This window comes from Sceloporus occidentalis, unplaced genomic scaffold (genome assembly GCF_023333645.1).
Source record: "Sceloporus occidentalis isolate IW3139 unplaced genomic scaffold, rSceOcc1.0.p SCAF_40, whole genome shotgun sequence".
In the NCBI taxonomy this organism is placed as follows: Eukaryota; Metazoa; Chordata; class Lepidosauria; order Squamata; family Phrynosomatidae; genus Sceloporus; species Sceloporus occidentalis.
Window position 1 is genome coordinate 2,710,192 of NW_028317020.1, and position 19,962 is coordinate 2,730,153.

Consider the following 19,962-nt stretch of genomic DNA (forward strand, 5'->3'; position numbering starts at 1 on the left):
TAAGTGAAAGGTAGTTAGGAAACACTTTTGCTCTTTCATGTAATCTTGTAGCAGGGCTTTGTATGCAGTTTTGATATATAAAATATTTCATGAAAAAGACTGTTGATAAACTGAGCAACGAACGGCAATAAAAGTAAGTAAAAGTAAGTTAATAGTTACAAACTGTAAGACGCATTAGAGCCCCATTGCTAATAGATCAAGACCAAAGTATAATTAAAGAAACTAAACAATCCATAAACCAAAAGCCGCTATGGGATTGCTAAACATTATAGAACTGTTGTATCTATCTATTATCTTTTTCTGCCAGAAACCTATATTGTCTTGATTAAGGAAAAACTCTCTTGTTCATTAGGGCAAGTATGAGCTCATTCAGAAAAACCTGGAGACTGTTTCAAAGCAGCTAGAAGAAGCTCAGCAGCAAATCCAGCTCCGAGAACTAAACACGGGCATTTCGGGAGGAGGTAAAGAAATATCACATAAGTCCACTAAACTAGTCTGAGATCTAGCACACTGACATTTACTGCTATTACAATCATTTTTTGTATACATTTTGTGGAAGTAATTTTAAACACGTATAATGCATGCTTGTCAAATACTGTAATTATACTGTATATATATATATACTGTAATTGCTGTACTCATGTTACAATATAAGGCAGGTTAAACCATACACAATGTCCCTTATGTGAAAACAAATATTTGCAGCTAATTCAGACAATCCACGGTTCTAGGCAACCCCCTAAACAATGCATTTATGAGAAGGTAGTTTGTACTATCATATACATTAATTTAACCTGCAGTTCTGCCTTCTACAGTATCTAATTTTAACATGAAATGGGTCAACAAGGTGCGACTTTTGCTCTGTAAATAGTTCAAGCCAATACATTATATACAGTATGTAGAGTTTGTTCACTAAATAGTGTCATTGAGTAGGTCATTGAGAAAGTAGCTCACTGAGAAAGTAAATTTGGTAAAAATTTTACTGGCAAGCTGAAATATAATGGATTGAATGAATCGTCTAAATGTTGTATGATTCCGTACGTTTTGCAGCAGATGAGTGGCAGATACGTTTCGACTGCGCCCAAACAGAAATCGATTTTTTGAGAAAAAGACTGACACAATTTGAAGAAAGACTGGAGTCTGAGAAAACCTACAGAAAGGAACTGGAGGAGAAGGTAAGCATGGATCTAGAACAAAAGCCATCTTTTAAAAAATCTCTAAATGAACCTTTGTTTCTGAAATTATACTTCATATATAATTATATAGACAGATGTACAATGCTGCAGATGTACCATGATGGAGAGGCAACTGAAGCCCATTTTATGCTCTTTGCTATTCATGTTCTTTGCTATTCGCACCCTGTGAGATCCTGGCAAGTTTGTGATGTGCCTCTGATACATTTTTTAATGTTCATCATGCAGTCCGAGAATACATAGATAAAGTGGTGTCTTGTATAGAGCGTTTTGCAGTTCAATGTGAGCGCTGATTGAAAAACTGACTATAATGTTACTAGTATATAATAAAGTACCAGCCAACACCATCTCAGTATGATCCAAACAACAAAATATCCTAAAACCTGCAGGATCCAATTTTTCTTTCTGGATATTTCTAACGCACTTCATGATTTCAAAGATTTCATGCAAAACAGCGTTGTCAGACTTGGCATGGACGTATGTCCTTATTAATGCAGATTGAACCCAATAAAATATGATGCCATTAATCGTGTCTTTATGCAGAATTCTCAGTATGTGTTTTTGCACACATCATGTTTCTCATTTAAATTTCTTCCGGAAGATAAAACACCCACGACTGACACAGAAGCGGTTGCGGAGATAGTGAGTAGCAAATGTTCTGTAAGGTCTCATAGACCAGTAGAGTTTACTGTCTCCTTAGGCTTGAGCTCATTAATGTTTTTACTTCATTTCTAATACGACTATGCTATCCAGTACAGCCTGCAAACATAAAAAAATACAACTTTATGGGACGTCATGTGCATCCCAGCTGGCACAATACCCAAACAAAAGGTCATAGGCATTAAAAACACAAAGGCATCTGAAAGAAGAAGAAATCAAGAGGTCTATAATCTTGTAAACCGGGTTGAAAAGCAGCAGATAGAATGTCTGAACATTAACAGCACCTGTGATGACAGATTATGGGTTATTGGCGTAATGTGTACAAGTGAAAAATCGAAAGGCAATATCCACTTCTTTTTCCTTGTCATGCCCGTAAAAGAATGGCTAGAATACTGTACATGCCCTATAGGGAATCTGAACATGGCTTCAGATGAGTTGAAACCGTGGCTATAGCCAAACCAAAACACACCGTTGACAGTTTTATTAAAGGTTACCAAATTGAGTCCCTTAGAGAGAAAAAGAGTAACCGTCTAGTGTCTACGTCTGACACAAAAAGAAGCCTCCTGTTAAGGATTTCGTTTAAAACTTAGTAATAACTAAAAAAAAAATCACAGCCGTTTCCTATAAATATAAGCTGGATTTTTATGTCTGATTGTCTCCTGTCCTCAGGCTGATGGTAAACCACAGAGACAGCAGTTGTTAAAATGTTACAAAAGAAATTTATATATTGAACAAAAGCTTCTCTTTCCTAAAATGAACCCTTTGATTACTCAGTTTAGCTAGTTTATAGTTGAGCCTATTTGTGCATGTGTGTGCTTTTTGTAGTAGTTTAGTGGGTGAATTTGGGGTTGTCTTACTATTTGTATATATATATATATATTATAGTGGAACTAGGGATATGGGTTTGGTGGGCTTGGTAGGTGGATAGTTTAGGGGTGGATTGTAGAGCACTTAGTGTTAGGTGGAGAGAAAAAAATCTTTGTTGCTAAATATCATACAAGGCTGTAGAATATGGTGGCTCTATATAAATCAATAACTATTAAAATATAAAATATTTTTTTTGTGAGAAACATTGAAGGGAGATAAATTCAGGAACGCGTCACATATGTTAAATTATTTGTTTAAAAACAAATTATACTAAAGAAAGTCGTACTTGCAAAGGTCCCTCTCCAGCATCCTGTCATGGGGGTCGGATAAATCACTGTGTGCCATAGGCAGTTGCTTATTCCGCTTTAATAGTAACCTCTGGAGCGACCCATCACCTTTATTCAGTCATATGATTTAAATTCAGTGCACTGAAGCCATTAGATGATTTTACAATTACACAGTAATTACCCTTGTATATTGTGCCTGTGTATAAATGAAATAAAATATAAACTAATTAAAACACGAGCAGCCATACCTCAATAAGGGCCCTGATAGCCAAATCCCATACCTGATGATGATGCTGTCAAGGAAAGAGAACAATATACTGCAAATGTTACTAATCTGTTGTTTGAAGATAAGTGTAAAGGGCTTAATAGCTTATTTAGTTTGACTCTTAACAGTAGCAGATTGTAACCGGGGTACTGTTTAATTGTTTACAGTTCAACAACAAACCTTTTAAATATTTAATGCCAAATGCCATATCCTTCAAATAAAAAAAAAAAAGCAGATTTACTTATTAGGAGCCTGGAATCCATTGCCAAGACCATTATAACTTCATTTTAATTGTTACCTAGAGAACTGCAAACTTCAAACTCTAGCAATAAAACCTTTAAGTGAGGTCAGTTCCCCCAATGTAAAAAAAAGACTGATCTCTGGGCATTAAAGTATAATTAAAATGCAACTTTTTTTTCATACATGGTGTGAAAGAAAGCATCCCTTTTGATTTCAAATGCTCATTGTCTAATTACAGGCCTCATTAACTCAACATTTTGCTTATTTAATGCAACTTCATAATGACTGTAGTTTTTCATTTTCACCAGACGGACGAACCGGGTGACCCCGAATGTTCATACACTCGTAGCTCTATTTTATTTCAAATTAGCATAGCTTTTCCACCATGCATATTTCCATCTTAACGTCTCATCAGTAAACATAGTCTTTCTTACTGTTCCTTTCCCTGCATCCTTTCCTTCGCATTAGTTTGCCCCTGGACGATCTATTGTCCCTCACCAAACACTACTTAGAGAGTGCTTTAATATGCATATGCACGTTTTACTTTTCCCATGTCACCATAGCGCTTATGGAAGCTTCCAGTACAGTCTAAATTGTTTTGGCCCACTCTGGGAGTTAAAGGGGTTATGTAACATGACACTAGGTTCAAGCGGGGCTGAAGACTCCATGCAAGGCAACTTGATATGTGTATGTTATTGAGTACGTGTAAGTCCAAGGAAGGGAAGGCACCATACCTGGGAACTTTCTGGCTCTGGCTATCTGGAGACTTACATTGGTCGGCAGTCCTACTGATATTGTGGGTGGTCCCGCTGACGTCGTGGGACACATGAGGTTGTTAATGGGGAAGCGGGAGAGGAGCCGGGTGTGCGACAACACCTCTCCTGGGACACAGAGTTTCCCTGTACTGCCTCGGGGGAAGCGGCGCTTCACCCAGGTATGGCAAGCAGCAGGAGCTTTACTGCTATCCCTGCTTCCAAAAGATGTCAGCCCTCAATCGCAAAGCATTTGTAGTCATTTTAGAAACTGCAAATTGACAGCAGAGAAGAACCATTAGGGCCATCTAGTCTGTCGTTATTTTCCTGTTCTTTGACTGCTATAAAAGCCTCAAACCTTAATGGTCCTTCACAGGAATAACCACAAACATTGCTCATGGCAGACATTTTTTAAGTTACTGGATTCAGTGAAGGACACTATAATTTTTTTTAAAACTTAAAATAATTTTAAATAGCTTTCCTGGATTAAAATGTGTTCAAATTAATCTTTCTATTCTCTATACAAATGCTCAATACAGAAATAGTAATGTTTAGACTGTAAAGATACACATACAGTCTATACTCTTGCCCTTATATTTGCTCATACACATACACACCATACACATTCATACTTGGCCTTACAACCAAATATTCTAGCATGCACTAGCCCTAACATACACACACTTACTTGTCCTAACACAGACACACTTGTCCTTACATATAAACGTTCCTTCACACAAAAGCTTTCAAACCAAACACACACACTTTCACATGTTCACCAAACATGTTCACACAAATTGAGGGGCAAAGCACAGTGATGGACACCATAAATGGTGGTGATGGATACCAGTCTCTGTGAACGGATACCTTGCCTACACATGGTCCTTGATCTTGTCTTATTCTATTCCATGCATGTTTAAATTCCCTCACTGTACTAACATTTACCACTTCTGCTGAAAGGCTGTTCCAGTTTAGGCCATAGAAGCAGTATTTCTGAATAAACTTACAGTTCCATTTTAGCAGCATCTGAAGGAGAACAGAAATCAACTGAACTTTAGAGGAATTTTAGTTTGTCATAAAGTTGAAGGAGTCTGTAAAGAACTTGGTATAAAGAACTGGAAGACTACATGTTGCATATCAGCTAGGATTTAAAAGCCTCATTTTCAGTGTGGTGTTAACCCTTTGAATGATAGAGAATTATAGTCCATTAATATTATATGTCATTTTCTAAGCTGTTGCTCAGTGGGTTAAAAAACGAATTTCTATCAAAACAGTATGTTCGATAATTGAAATAAGATTACATTTTGGAATGATAAATTCAATTATTTAACAACCATTGTGATTCTGTATTATATTGTAAGTCATTATTGCAGTGTGCCTTTTCCATTTGTCTTTTTTTTCTATAGATAGCTCACTGTTTAATGCTCATCAAATGGTTTTATGCAAAACAGAATAACGCATATACAGAATCAAATGCATGAGCTCTTTCTAAGATTTATAGATTGCGATGACAATATCCTATTGGAACCTGGCAGTGGTTTTTGAATGCATAAAATCCAGTTATTTCCATAATCATTGCCTTGGCTGGTGACTGATTTATAAAGGAGGTTTTCTTGTGCTTGTTTCCATCACAGATGGCAATAAAGCTAAAGAAAAAGAATAGTACAGTTGCTTTGGGGTTATCTGTCCATTAAAAAGCAATTCAGCCTGTAAAAATGTGTGCTACAGAGCATAAATTGTGGCCTAAAATTGCAGGTGACATTTTCCTACTATGTCTTGCCTCCACAGATCAGTGATTTGCAAGGTGCGTATGAAAATGCCAGGCGGACTGCTCAACAGGCAACGAGAAAGTGCAAACATGTGACCTCTGACCTGGAGGACACCAGGGTACTAATGGAAAACCAGCAGATCCGAAACCACGAACTGGAGAAAAGACAGAGGAAGTAAGGGGCATGGCATAGATAAACCTTTCAGAAATGTGCCTGGTGCTTCTGCTGCCCTTTACTAATAGCGCATGTATCGTGTATTTAGGTATTATATTGCAGGCGCAGCCAGAGTGCTATGTGAGCTGTAGAGAGGAGTGCGCTTAGAGCCAGAGAGCTCAGCACCATAGCTCTGTATTATTGAGGCATTCTTAGTAAATAAGAACTGCAGTGTATGGAGTAGGACACACCCAATTAGTACGGATTTTGTTGGAGCCTCTACAAGAAAACTTGTATTGCTGTACTGGTCCTAGAAAGGATGGATAGTGAAACATTGGACCTGGCATGTTAAGGCTAGTGGCTGATAAATGACATGCATGCATCCTCCGGCTCGATATGGTCTACCGCATGCTATACTCTTACACTGTTGCAGTGTGTGGCAACTTCTCTAGATTGTAAGCTCCTTTGAGCAGGGCCCTCCTCACCTGTTGTTTCTGAATTGTTTCTACGGAATTTGATGGCGCTATATAAAACAATAGCAGGTGGCTATAATCTAAAGGACGGAGACAGCTGCTCAAGCGGCAATAAGTACATGAGAAGCACCATGGGACACCAGCCCGATGAAAGTTACCTACTGGCACTCAGCGCTTATTGATTCACCACTTCTGCTTAATAACCAGATCAGCAGTGTTTCCATGGCTTCACACTTGAACAATTTGTATTATAACAATAATTAAAAAAAAAATTCGGCCACCAAAGATATGAAAATACTGCCTGGCACATTTCGAGCCCCAGGCACTTAAACATAGACTAGAAAATGTGACCAATGGCCAATCCAGCCACGTTAAGTTTTAAGATAGTCAGCCAGCATAAGAAGTTACCAGGAGACCTAATCTTTCTTTTTTGATGTCAAGGTCCATATGTCAATGTCATTAAAGAATGAATACTTATGAAGAGCATGAAAAGAATTGCGGGAATTTTAATATGTTAAAGCTACTAATTAGCCATAGGAGTATATAACAGAATGTACCATAACTACAGCAATTAAGCAGTCAGCCTAATGTGTCCCTCCTTGCATGCTATTCTCTTTTCAGATGTACTTAATGTTAAAATATAATATACTGTACCTTATAACCATTTAAATGGTGGACCAATAAATGATTTTCAATATGACAGGATTGATCAATATGCAGTTTACATCAAGGTACAATGAACTATATGGTCATTTCAAAATTATAACTTTTCAGGTTGATACAGATACTCACTCTTTTTACCAGTGCATTGACTGTCTATTGTCTCTACCTTAATGCTTATTCGTTAAACATGCAAAGTTAAAATAAATACATAAAAAAATGTGATCAATGCATTTGAAAGGAATTTGACTGCCATGATGCCATCAAAAATGTTTCTTTTTAAAGTGCACGTAGAATTTCTTAATGATAGATACCCTTAGTCAGAACTCTATATTCAGACAATTCACTCTAAACCACGTTCCGGTAAACCTTCTAATATTGTGAATTTCTGTTATATCCTGATATAGTCCCTGGTCCCTTGTTTCTAAAATTGATTGTGTCAGGAGGGACACAAGAAAGAGCAACGGCTGAATAAAGAAAGTCTGCTTTAAAAATTAAATTGTTTTATTTTATATTATGTCTCATATTTCCAGGTAAAGGTTGGTAGAGATAACTGCAACAGTGTTAGGTATTCGTAACATTGCTTTAGGGAGGTTCTGCAGGATTAAATGTGAGCACTGTTCTTTTGAATAGAAATGACTAATTTCCATGATTTTGTCACTTTTCACAGCAATGTATGATTCATGATTTAAGCATTTTGCCAACTAGGGATATTTTATCATGCTTTATAGTGACAGAAGTGAAATGTCACCCTCCAAACATTTGGAAAGTAACTTACCAAGTTAATGATATTGCTTTAGCTTGCTACTTTAATTTCTGCACATCTAATCTTTCTGTAACATTTGTCTGAAGCGCTGATCCCATTCTAGCCCTCCAGGAGAAAATTAGGTAATTGAATGCTTTCTTGTGCAGGTTCGATATGCAGTTAGCTCAGGCGATCGGAGAAGCAGCTTTTGAGAAGAGCTTGCGTGAGAAGGTGACACAGGAAAATACATCCTGCCTCTGGGAATTAGGTAAACTCCGGCAAAATTTACAGGTGAGATCACTGGAAAAATTTCAAGTAGGTCAAAGAAACATAAGCACAATATTGTAATATCCATTTATAATGTCCATTTGATATAAACCTCAGCTACATAATCCCTATGATATATTCAGGTTCACAAAAACCCCATGCCCATTCAAATGAATGCTACATTTTCAAAGTCTTTATTTTTATAAACCACATCAATTTGCATTAAATGCAGTGTTCATCAGTATACTTGTATGATTTGTTTTTTAAAGTTATATTATTAAAAAGCCACAGATATCTGAAAATGGAAACATGTTGTTCAGAGTGAAGTTTCCAACGATTAGATATCAATAGGGTCCTATTGTTACGTTCTATAATACTAAAGGTGCTGTATTTTGGGAGAAATAGTGCTTTGATAGAGATTGGCCCATTGGCATGCCAGTGAACTGGTGACTGTATGTAAAAGTAAAGGATGAACATCATGTCCTAAAAAGGTTTGAAATATTGCGTATAAATGTCTTCCAAAGAGCTACAAGTTGGTACATAACTAAATACAGGAGATTATTCTTAAAACATTGAGTTGCATTCAGATAAATTATTTTCTTGCCCTACATATTACACAATATGATGGCCAACTTTGACCCATGACAGCTTCAGCTTTTGCCTTGATGATATGACCCTTAGTCTAATAACATGTTGAGTGTTAGGTATATTACAAATTAACAGGTTAAACTCTGTCATGTCTGTTGGGAAACAAATCAATGAATCCACTACCACTTAGTTAAATTACTAAATGTTCAGACACCTCTCCCCTATTCTTAAAGCATAAGTATAAATTACCAATTTTATTTAATGCATTTGCAATTCCGCTTTTTTTTACCAAACCCTAATTTCACATGTGGTTAATGAAATGGCTTTTTATTCACATCTATATTTTGTATATATAACAGATTTTTCAGCCCATGAGGTTATTCTCAGATTGTACAGAAATACTTCTCGGCTTGTGTTGAAATTAATCCTCTAATTCTTAAATGGAGGAAAAGCATATGGGAGCTTACTGTGCTAAGGCTGCGTTGGTCATGTATATAGATTTTATTTCATTCTTTGGAATATGATTTAGTAAAAGAAGTGTATACAGTATTATTGTTAAATGCACAAAAATGTTTTATCGGCTTTTCAGGCAGTCAAATATCATTGATCTTAGTGACAATCTGCATGTAACAGCGTATTTTAGCCTAGTTCGAATACGCAGGTCTGGGGCCACATTGAGCAATTTGGCTCAATAAGCAATTTTATTTTTTTTAAAGTCTATGTAAATGATCCAATTTTATGCGAAGCCCAAAAAAACATGACATACTATGGCATATGAGGTGTTTCTGAATCACGACAATCACTGGCTGTGAGACTTCGCACAAGTCACAAAACGAGGAGGGACCCCCAACAAAACAAACTAAAATGAAGCAAAGAGCTCTGACTTTTCATTATAATTTCACTCACAGTGTCATTCACTCTGTCTCATGCTCTCTTATAAAGTTTCCCTACCTTCTCTGTGACTGCTTTTGTGTCCCTGCCTCCATGCTGCGCAGCTCCGATTCTCATCTTCTGTCGTCTTCCACTGCTCCAAAAAGCCTTTGTTGTTCGTCCACTTCTTTGTGGACAACCTTGAAGTGATTGTAGGATCGGGGGAGATGATGTGCCCGGAAGCTCCACCATTTTTTTAACCATTTTACTAGGAGGTTATTTGAGGCAAACGAGCGGACCCACCTTGCACACCCTCTCCCTGTTTCTCCAATCGGGGGAGAGGATGTACCCGGAAGTGAAAGTTCACCTGTCTCGTTGTCCAGGGGGAAGTGAGCGAAGAACAAAGTATTTTCGGAGCAGAGGAAGAATACAGAAGAACAAGAAGATGCAAGATTAGAAGCGGAGCTGTGCGGCAGAAAGACACATGGAAACAGTGGATGTAGGGACACATTCCGAGAGAGGGTGAATGAGAGTGTGAGAGACTGAATGAGTTTGAATGACGACAAATTGTGATTTCTGAATGTAAACAGCGCCCCCCCTAAAATATAGCAAAGACCCTTTAGTCCTTAAGTGTAAAAAATCCCCTTAGTTATTAAGACGTTAAAGACACATGGTACCTGCAAACAGCATCCTATGAAGGCTGCGCCACCCTTGTAACCAGCTGATAGTTGTAAGGGAGGTGGCTGGTCTGCGCATGGCCTGAGGCCAGTGCTGAAGATAAATATGCTACTGCCTCCATGGACAGCAGAAAGGGGTTTATTCACTAAAGGAAGAATTGGCTTAAGTGGTTGCTTTTAACCCACTCGCTTCACTATTCATCCCAAAGGTCAAACTTTAGCGAGCTTCTAAAACAGTGAGATTACTCATTATGCCATGCCATCTCAACCCTTCTAGCTAGAGAAACTTGCAAATGTAAAGGAGTTAAAACCAGAACTCTCCTGCCAACTCCCTCTTTAGTTTATAAACCCCTTGGTGGCCACTTTTAATTTAGGGAATTATAACTGTTGTAGACCAGGTGACCCTACTATGTAAAAGCTTGGTCACTGGTGAGTTTAAGACTCAACTGGAGAACCGAGTCCATCATCTACACAAACATAAATATGCTATGTACTTCTTCACATTTGCATCTCCAATATTTTATGTGTGCTGTTCCAGCTCTCTGGAATTCATTACCTTATTTTGTCAGACTTTCCCCTTCCTGTTCTAACTTAAAACAATCACTAAGAACCCATGTGTCCAGAGAAGCATACAGTTTGTCCTTCCATACACCAAACCTGCATTCTAAAAGAAACCATCTATTCTCCCCACATTTGAGATCACCGGCCACTGATTTTCCACATGACCCTCACTACAATAAAATCATCCACATGACCTTCACTGCAATGAAATCATCCACTTCCAAACACGTCTACGTAATCTTCTGGCGCTCTATAGATAAAATGCAATGGAAAATGGCTGGATTGTTCTCCCCTAGGAGTGGGGATTAGCACTGGAGTCAAGATGGAGTCAAGTAAAACTCAGAAGATTAATAAGAAATACTTTAAATAAAATGTCTGCGTCTACATACAATATATAATGCAACTTTAAGTAGTACATACATACACATTCATATGCCATGTTATACATGAACTTAAATTGGAGACAATCAGGAACAATGATGCTGTCTTGTATTATGGCAGCCTACTGTCCTTATAACATAATATAAGGTTACATAATCCTTCTTAATACATAATACCATGCAGACCTCCAACGCAAATGAAAAGATTATTTTCCTCTAAGAAGCTATCTCATAAAACCAGAGTTAACTTTGAAACATACATATCTTGTCTAACCAACTTCATACTTTATTTCGCCTATGGTGGTGATGATAGCTTCTAAAATTTTGCTACTGTTCCTAACCATTATTGATACAGTATCTTAGGTTTTCCTCTACTATTGTACCTTTTTTCAGCTTGTTTCTCAGAAATGTTTTCTCGTTATGAGGTTTATCTCTAACTCTCTGTTACCCCTCGCTAGTAAGTAAAGAGTCTTGTTGAGATGGAAATGTTTGCGAGAGGGCGACGCGGAGGGGTTTATTGACTAATGCATAACATTGAGTGAGCTTATTATGCAAGAATGGGGGTATAGTTTATGTGGAGAGGTTTTGTGAAATTCATCTAAAAGATTTTAAATGAAATTATTCAGGATCAGCCAAACTTCTTCATAATGCATAGTGAAGTTTGCAACTTTACCGCAACTCCTACCCTCCCTGAGGGAAGCTGGCACACAACAGGAAAACAATACCATTCGGGAATAAAAATCATTAGAAACTTTTTTTTTTTTTTACGGAGCATCGATAATTGTTTGGCAAACGCAAAGAGCACCTGCTTATTTGACAGAATGAAGGAATGTACAGACTGAAGGAGAAGAGGGAAAAATAAGTACTGTTGTGGCTTTGAAACCAAACATGTTAAATACAATCGTGAAATGTCTTTAAATAGAATAAATGAGGCACTGACTGAGCTAGGCTACTGTTGACCTTTTTAGTTACGGTGCCTTTTTTGTAAATCAGTCCAAGTCTCCTAAATCACGGAGCTCACATTTCCAAAGTCGTGTACTGTATAATTATACCTTGGAAGAATGTTCAAGTTGTCTAGTGACAGGTATAAAAACATGCAGAGCCTGCCCCCCCCCGATCAATGTGTCTGCTGCAGCTCTCTGCTGAGTTTATTAACCAATCAAATTCATGTCAGCTGTAAACAAAATTTAGTATTGGGTAAATAGTAAAGGGTTCAATGAAAAGTCTCCAAACGGCTCTGTTATAGAAATACGACTGTTGGCGGAGCCAGAGTCAATTAATCTGAATGTTAGGTCATATATAAAGACATTTGTATGTGCACATAACAGTGAAATAGCACCTTGTCTTTCCCACCTAATATATATATATATATATATATACCATAATTCAGTAGATCACAGAAGTACTTCAGATTAACATTGCGAACATTAAAAAAAAAAACACTGGCCTGTTTAATATATCACAGTACTCAAACAATTTTAATATTCTAATAACTATGGTCAGAGCCATTTCCCATTTATTCTCATTCTCTAAGAGCTTGGATGATCTTCACGTCTTAAATGTTTCTTGAACATTATTATGACGTTAATGTTTTTTTACCCCCCCCAATGTAACCATTGCAACAATTTAAATGGGTTGTTTTGAATGGTACAGTTACTCCCTTCACAAATTGAATTGATATAGTGTCTTTAAAATGCCTCATAATAGAAAAAAACTAGGACAAAATATAGGCTTGGGTAGTCCATAGTTTTAACGGATTGCTCTCCAAATAATAAATATGGCCAGGACCAGTGGTGTTGTGCAATATGATAAATGGTAAACATAAAATATGAGAAACTAAACTATTTTATTGTAGTGAATTAACTTATTAATAATTCATATCCTTAGATTCTACATTATTATGTACTAGACTCACCATGCCCAAATGATAAGCCAGTTTATAATGGGATATATAAAAATGTATTTTTATAACTAGGTTTTCATCTCTTTTAGTTTAGTGACATAAACAAGGGGAATATAAATATCCATCTGCAATCTAATTAGAGGAAACATTTTTAACAGCAAAAAAATATATATTTGGATGCAAAACTTACTGTTTCATATGCAGTTGTTGTTACATGTGATAGTTTGAATATATTTCAGATGATTTGGGTTGAACTCCTGTGCATTTGGCGAGAAACCATCATCCAATTTGCAGCAGGTGTGCAAATTGAATTTTGCATTATTTACAGTGTATGTATTTCTTTTTAATTGCTTATTTTTTCCTACAGCAAAAAGAGCTGGAAACAAGCAATTTGACAAAGCAGTTGGAGGTGCTAAGAAAGCAAATTCAAGACCTTTCCTGTTCTGGAGGGGTGGATAGCGGTTCCGTGTCTTGCCTGAAGAAGAAAGTATGGGACCTAGAATCCAGTGTATCCGAACAAAATCAACAATTGGCTGAGCAGGAAAATGCTATACAGAAACTTGAGCAGGTAATTGTGTGAGACACCGGAAAAAAAACCATTGCTTGACAAATAGAAGGATAAATAATAAAGGACACAACACCCATTAACTAACAATCTTAAGAAAAATGTAATATATTGATTTGAAAAAAGTGTTCCATGTAATTCAAATAAAAGTAGTAGTATATTTGACAAGTTTCTGACCATCAAGTCTACCCTGTACTGTGTGAGACGTGTAAGCAATTTATTGATGTGAATTTATACATCCCATGTACTGCAGGGTTGATGTAGCATATGTTAGTGCCATATTGCCCCGAAATAACCATAATCTGGAACTCACTTTATAGATACTATGCAGAATAAGAATTATGCAGGTAGTGATCCATGAACGATTGGTGCTACGTGTTTAGTACATGACCGTTCATGTTGTGTCAATAATTCTGCTGTCATAATATGATTGGTGGTATATGCAGCTGCAAAATGCTATTAAAAAATAGATTAGTGTCACTGCTAGGACTGGAATTATAACAGGGAAAGGCATGTTTTATATGCAGGTCACTACAGTCACTAGAACTAGATTAACCAGCTGCCCAAAGGGAAAACTACTTAGTGGTTTGTAGTATCTCCAGGTAAATGAGTTGTAAATCATGGAGGGGGGTTTCGTAGATTATTGTGGTACCATGCACCATTCTCGGGGCTTCTGTCCAAAGGCTATGTATTTGTACAGGTTCATCCATCAGAATAACTGAATTACTTTAACTGATCTACCTGCACATCTCAGGAGAACTTAATGTTGTCTGCTGATGTAGAAAGGGCTGTACAATGACCATTATCCTAATATCGTATTAACAGATGCGCCTTAGATTCGAGATGGAAATTGAGCGAATGAAGCAGATGCATCTAAAAGAACTTGAAGATAAAGAAGAGGAATTAGAGGATATTCGTCAATCATGTCAAAGACGGGTATGCTAATGACCATTTCCATAGCTACAATTATTATTAGTAATAATATTCTTTACTATTTATTGATTTATATAGCACCATCATATTTCGTACAGTGGACAAACAGGTCATAAATAGTAGCGCATAACTTGTTTTTACAGAAACAAACGGTAAGGAGGGCCCTGCTCAATTTTTTACAGTGGACCAACCACATAAATGTATCTTATTGCAAACACTGGTTAAATAATAATAATATTGCTCAATCTAAGCACAGCCTGACAGCAGGAGAGGGACTAGGATGGTGAGCTAGAGGTAAGGAGTTATCCCGTCAATTAACAGGTGTCCCTAAGAAAAGTGGGTCTTGAGGGCTTAAGCCAAGGAAGGGCATTCCAGAGGACGAGAGCAGCCCGACAGATGTCTTGTAGGTGTGCATGAGGACAAACGAAGATCATTAGATGAGTGGAGAGCGTGTCATACAGGTGGTACTGAAAGCCAATGGATGAAATTAGTTTGTCAAGGGAGATGAGGAGGTGCTAGAACTGAGTTTTGGGGTAAACCCACCAGCTGAGAGGGGAATGGGAGAGGAAAAGGGGACGCTGAAGGTGTCATTAGAAAGGTAGGAAGGAAGGAGAGTATATGAGTGTATGTGATGGAACAGAGTCAATATCAAAAGATTAATGGCATTTTTACTTCATAGCAATGTGTATTTGACAGAGTTTCACTTGTTCTTAACACTCTATTGTTGGTACCATTTTTAACACTTCTCAGTATCAAAGTAAAGTAATATTGCATCCCTTGCTGATACATCATTCACTTCCTCAAAGGGTTTCAAGAATAGCGTAAGGAAACAAATAGTACCATAGGCCAAAAAAATCACTCCACATCAGAAACCATTAAAGATACAGGGTAATTATACACGCAGTATCTAGGATACATATATCTTAATTATGTTATTACTTTGCACATGTTATTAGAAACTAATAATGACTTGTGCTTTATTGATTATTACTTTGTATACAAATTAACGATATTGATTGTTTGATGATAAGCAATCTTCCCTTTTTATTCATTCGTCACTTGACATTTTTATAACCTGTAGGGGTCAGTAATATGATGCATTAATAGAATACAACATTAACAACAACTTTGGGGTTAATAAATCTGTTGCATTTATATCATGAGAGGTGAGGATCCACGCAACCAAAGTGCAAAAATAGCTACGGTACAAGAAAAAACAAACCTAGAGAGCTTCAAATGCCAAGCCATCTGTTTCTTGGTTGTACAAATAGAACCAAGCAAAGGCAATTATTGTGAAGCTGGTCATTAATTAATCACATGCAAATGTGTGGGAGTGTGTATCCAATACACCCAATGTTATTCCATAGTTTAACTGCTGACAACCCTTCTGTCAGGTCTTTTGGTGTCGTCTTCAGTTGGGGGGGGGGGTTTAAGAACGGCTAGTGTTGTTGGTTTAACCCTTGATAAATAAAAAGAGTTATATCAAATGTATGACAAATGTAATCCAATAAAGTGTATCACTGAGAAGGTGGACACCTGGAATAAACTTCCGGTGGAAATGATGGAGGTTAATACAGGGGCATTTAAATATGCATGAAATAGGTACGAAGATCACCCTGAACACAAGCCAAAACCAAAGGATCAAGTAAAGTATGAGATCTTACAGAAAAATAAGCACAGCAGATGGACCAGATGGCTTTTATCTGCTGTCAGATGCTATGTTTCTCTGTATCTATGGTTTCTCTGTCAATTAGTATGAAAACTGAGCAAAGTTCTGAATCATCAAGCCTTATATAAGTAGTCCCCCCCCCCCATATCTTACATGTATGTCTATTTTTAGCTCCGACAGTTTGAAATGCAATTGGAACAGGAATATGAAGAGAAACAGATGGTACTTCATGAAAAACAAGATTTGGAAGGACTTATCGGAACCCTGTGTGAGCAGGTAGAGTAAGAGACCAGTGCCAAGTTCCCCAAAAGACATTCAATGTGCTCCGTGAGAAACCACCGTTGCACCCTTTCATTGCATCCTTTCAGCCCTCACAAACAAATACTACGATGCTTACAACGATCCACATACTCACAAGCCCATAAAAAGAACAGCCAGATGTCATTACCCTTTCTTGATATTTAAATGCATAAACGTGGGAGAATAAACATTTCCATTTGCTTAAGACTGCAATTAGGATATCAACAGTAAACTAATGACTGATAAGACTAATCACTCTTTTTGTTAGGTAGATAATTCAAACCACTAGGCAAGCTCTGTGTTTGTTAAAAGCTATCATTGGGGTACGCAGATTCCAGAAATTGTGCTGTGTTCTCTGATAGCAAAGCATAAATAGTTGCTTAATAAGCCCATATTATTTCTTATGCTTCTTGTTAATTTAGAGAGGTCATGTACAGTGTCATCATTAATGTGTATATATCTCTTCTTAACAAGGCCTACTTCTGATTAAAGCTTAAGAAATAGTTTTCTTCAAAGCAGTATCGGCTCAGAGTTTTAACTATTTAATGGAGCAAGGTTGATTGAACACACTCCTAAGATAAAATATTGACCAAAAACACCACTGTTTCATTTAGCCATGGTATTGCACGATTATTCAGGCATATTATTCCACATATCACAGGCTGTTACAGGATTTTCCGTTAGCTGGGAATCACATGAGTGTTTCACTTTTGAAAATAGATAAGAGGATGTCCTAATGTCACATACTGTGTAGAATATATAAAGTAATAAGTTCCATACTTTTACAACTTGCAGGCAACAAGGTTCATGGGCAAGTTGGGGAGATCCTCTCGGTAATATGTCAATATCCTACTGGAGATTGGGTCTTCATACAGTACCCTAGGTGCATCTTGACCAGGGATCTGTAAAGTGGCAACACCTCTGCTACTAATGCCTCTAGATCTTCACGTAATGTTGGTGGGTGGCCATTACCCTGACCACTTTTGCCACCGATCTGCCCTTCCTCATCTCTAGCCACACACCCCAACAAAGTTGTCCTGATTTGGACACCTGACATTCTGGAGAGCATGAGATTGTTAAAAACCTTTTTCGGAAGGCCATATTTTCAGGTATGCCCACTAACTGCTGCTCTTGACAAAAACATCATACGTCATACAGCAGCTTTTGCACAGATCCTGTGTGATTTTATTTGTATATAACTACAAAGTACTAACTATAAGTACCTTCTCCTTCTGAGCATTCAAAATGTTAAATATTTACAAAACCTCACCGCAAGGTATAATTGTTATAATGCTACAGTGACCCTTGAGAAAAGGTGAAGCTGTAAATGCATTTTGACTACAGAAATTAAATAATTGTGGTAGTGCAGGATGAATCAGCTGTCTATGTCTAGATGCTTGACGCACAGCAAAGGACAATTATTCCCTTAGAGATTTTTTTTTTGCTCTGTTGACTGATACCATTACTTAATTGCCTTGCCTACCTGGTTTATACAGTACATATATTCTGTCATCTCATCATCAATCCCCCTCAGTTCAATTTTGCCAACCTGACAGCCTGACTGTAGATCAATACAAGGTGTAACAAATCCCCATCCAGTCAACCAAAGCAAAACTGCTCTTTTTCCGCTGTCACCTTAAATGCATGTTCCTATGCTCCTCCTGTCTCCTGATCTCAATCAATGTACACATTTCTCCACACTTTCCCAAAGAGCCCTGCTTGATATGCCTGTTACATAGACTGCAAACTTTAAAACAGCAGAGGTTAAAGGCACGGCCATACTTTCCATCGTGTATGAAGCACCGATTCAACAACAGACTGAGCTTCGTACTATTTGCTCTCCAAGTCAGAGAACACTACAGGCTAATTAGTATTACAGCAAAGCATTATGCATCAGTGGGAGAACTGAGGACAATTAGTCCACATCTTCATAGCTTTTCAACTGGCTTTAATGAACTAGTTATGATTTCCAGGAATGTTCCATTCCTCCAATTTTATCCATATAAAAAAATAATAACCATCATCATGTTAATAAAATAAATAGCTACCAAAGCTTTCCTGGCTGCTGGCCACCGCTTTTTTCTAAGTATGCCCATACTGTCAAGATATCATTTCTCTATATCTTGCTTACCCTGCCACTACGTCTGGTTACCTTATATTCCAAACCAACAACTGTATCCTATTTGTTCCAGTGTGCTTCCTAGAATCTGAAAAATGTGCACTTGTTTGGCAGTATGCCCAGTCCAGCCATCTGGCGAACTGTGGAAATGCCCGGTGGGCTGTTGGCTGTCAACGCCCCATACGCACCCGATCTGCCACACCAGGGTCAGATTAGGTGCTGCAAAGTGTGGCCACCAGCTGGATTTGCCCCGCCCCATTCTAAGTGAGCATACAAATGCGTGGCCATGCATATGCGGTCGACGGCCACAACTACGTCATAAGGCAGCTAGTGGCCTTAAAGTGCCAAGGCCGCTCCATCATCGCCAGTCTGGCCTTGATTAAAAAAAATATCATTAGTTCCACCAAGGGGAAGGAACATCTTAACAAGGTTAATTAAGCCCTGCATTTCATATGACAAATAATTTAGTCGGCTACTTTCTCTGACCAAAGGGCAATGGTGATATTAAGTATTAAAAAAAATTAATTAGGTATAATGAGAAATAAAATATATGATTTGGCCCATCTTAAGAGCCACACAAAACAAGTCACCAGATTAAGTTACAACTCTGTCTAATACTATGTAAATCGTTCCTGTTAGACAAAAAAAGGTTTTATTTTGTTGTATGTGGTCAGATTCATACACCTAATCCAACCTCTGGCCCTCCAGATGTAGTCCTGCAGCAGCTGGAGGGCCGCGGGTTGGACACCCCTGACCTAACCAAAGCTTAGTTATGCATTCCATATATTTGTAAAAGGCACTACAGTCCATGCAGCATAATAAAATATTGTGCAAATGCCTAGTGCAGTGCCAAAGAAATAGAACTAGTAACCATTATTACCTTGGCTTCATTCTTTTTTACTGCCCACCATGAAAATGAAAGCATGTCTGATATGACACAGATCTCTTTTTCTCTGTGACATTTGTAAGATGAGCAGGTAATTGTACCAGCCTAGCATCCCCAAAGCCAAAACAAATTAATTTTCTAGAAAACCAACTCCAACCTAGCACCATAGCCACTGGCTAC

The 19,962-nt window shown here is 37.7% G+C and overlaps 1 protein-coding gene across 1 annotated transcript in view; it reads left to right on the forward strand.

Moving 5' to 3' along the window:
* LOC149290215 (unconventional myosin-XVIIIb-like) overlaps nt 1-19,962 on the forward strand; it is a 219,670-nt gene that overhangs the window by 110,730 nt on the left and 88,978 nt on the right. The window contains exons 27-33 of the mRNA XM_089489442.1: nt 353-461; nt 1,051-1,175; nt 6,053-6,207; nt 8,232-8,355; nt 13,678-13,878; nt 14,701-14,811; nt 16,649-16,753. Coding sequence (XP_089345568.1) covers nt 353-461; nt 1,051-1,175; nt 6,053-6,207; nt 8,232-8,355; nt 13,678-13,878; nt 14,701-14,811; nt 16,649-16,753 — 930 coding nt within the window. The remainder of the gene's footprint in view (nt 1-352; nt 462-1,050; nt 1,176-6,052; nt 6,208-8,231; nt 8,356-13,677; nt 13,879-14,700; nt 14,812-16,648; nt 16,754-19,962) is intronic.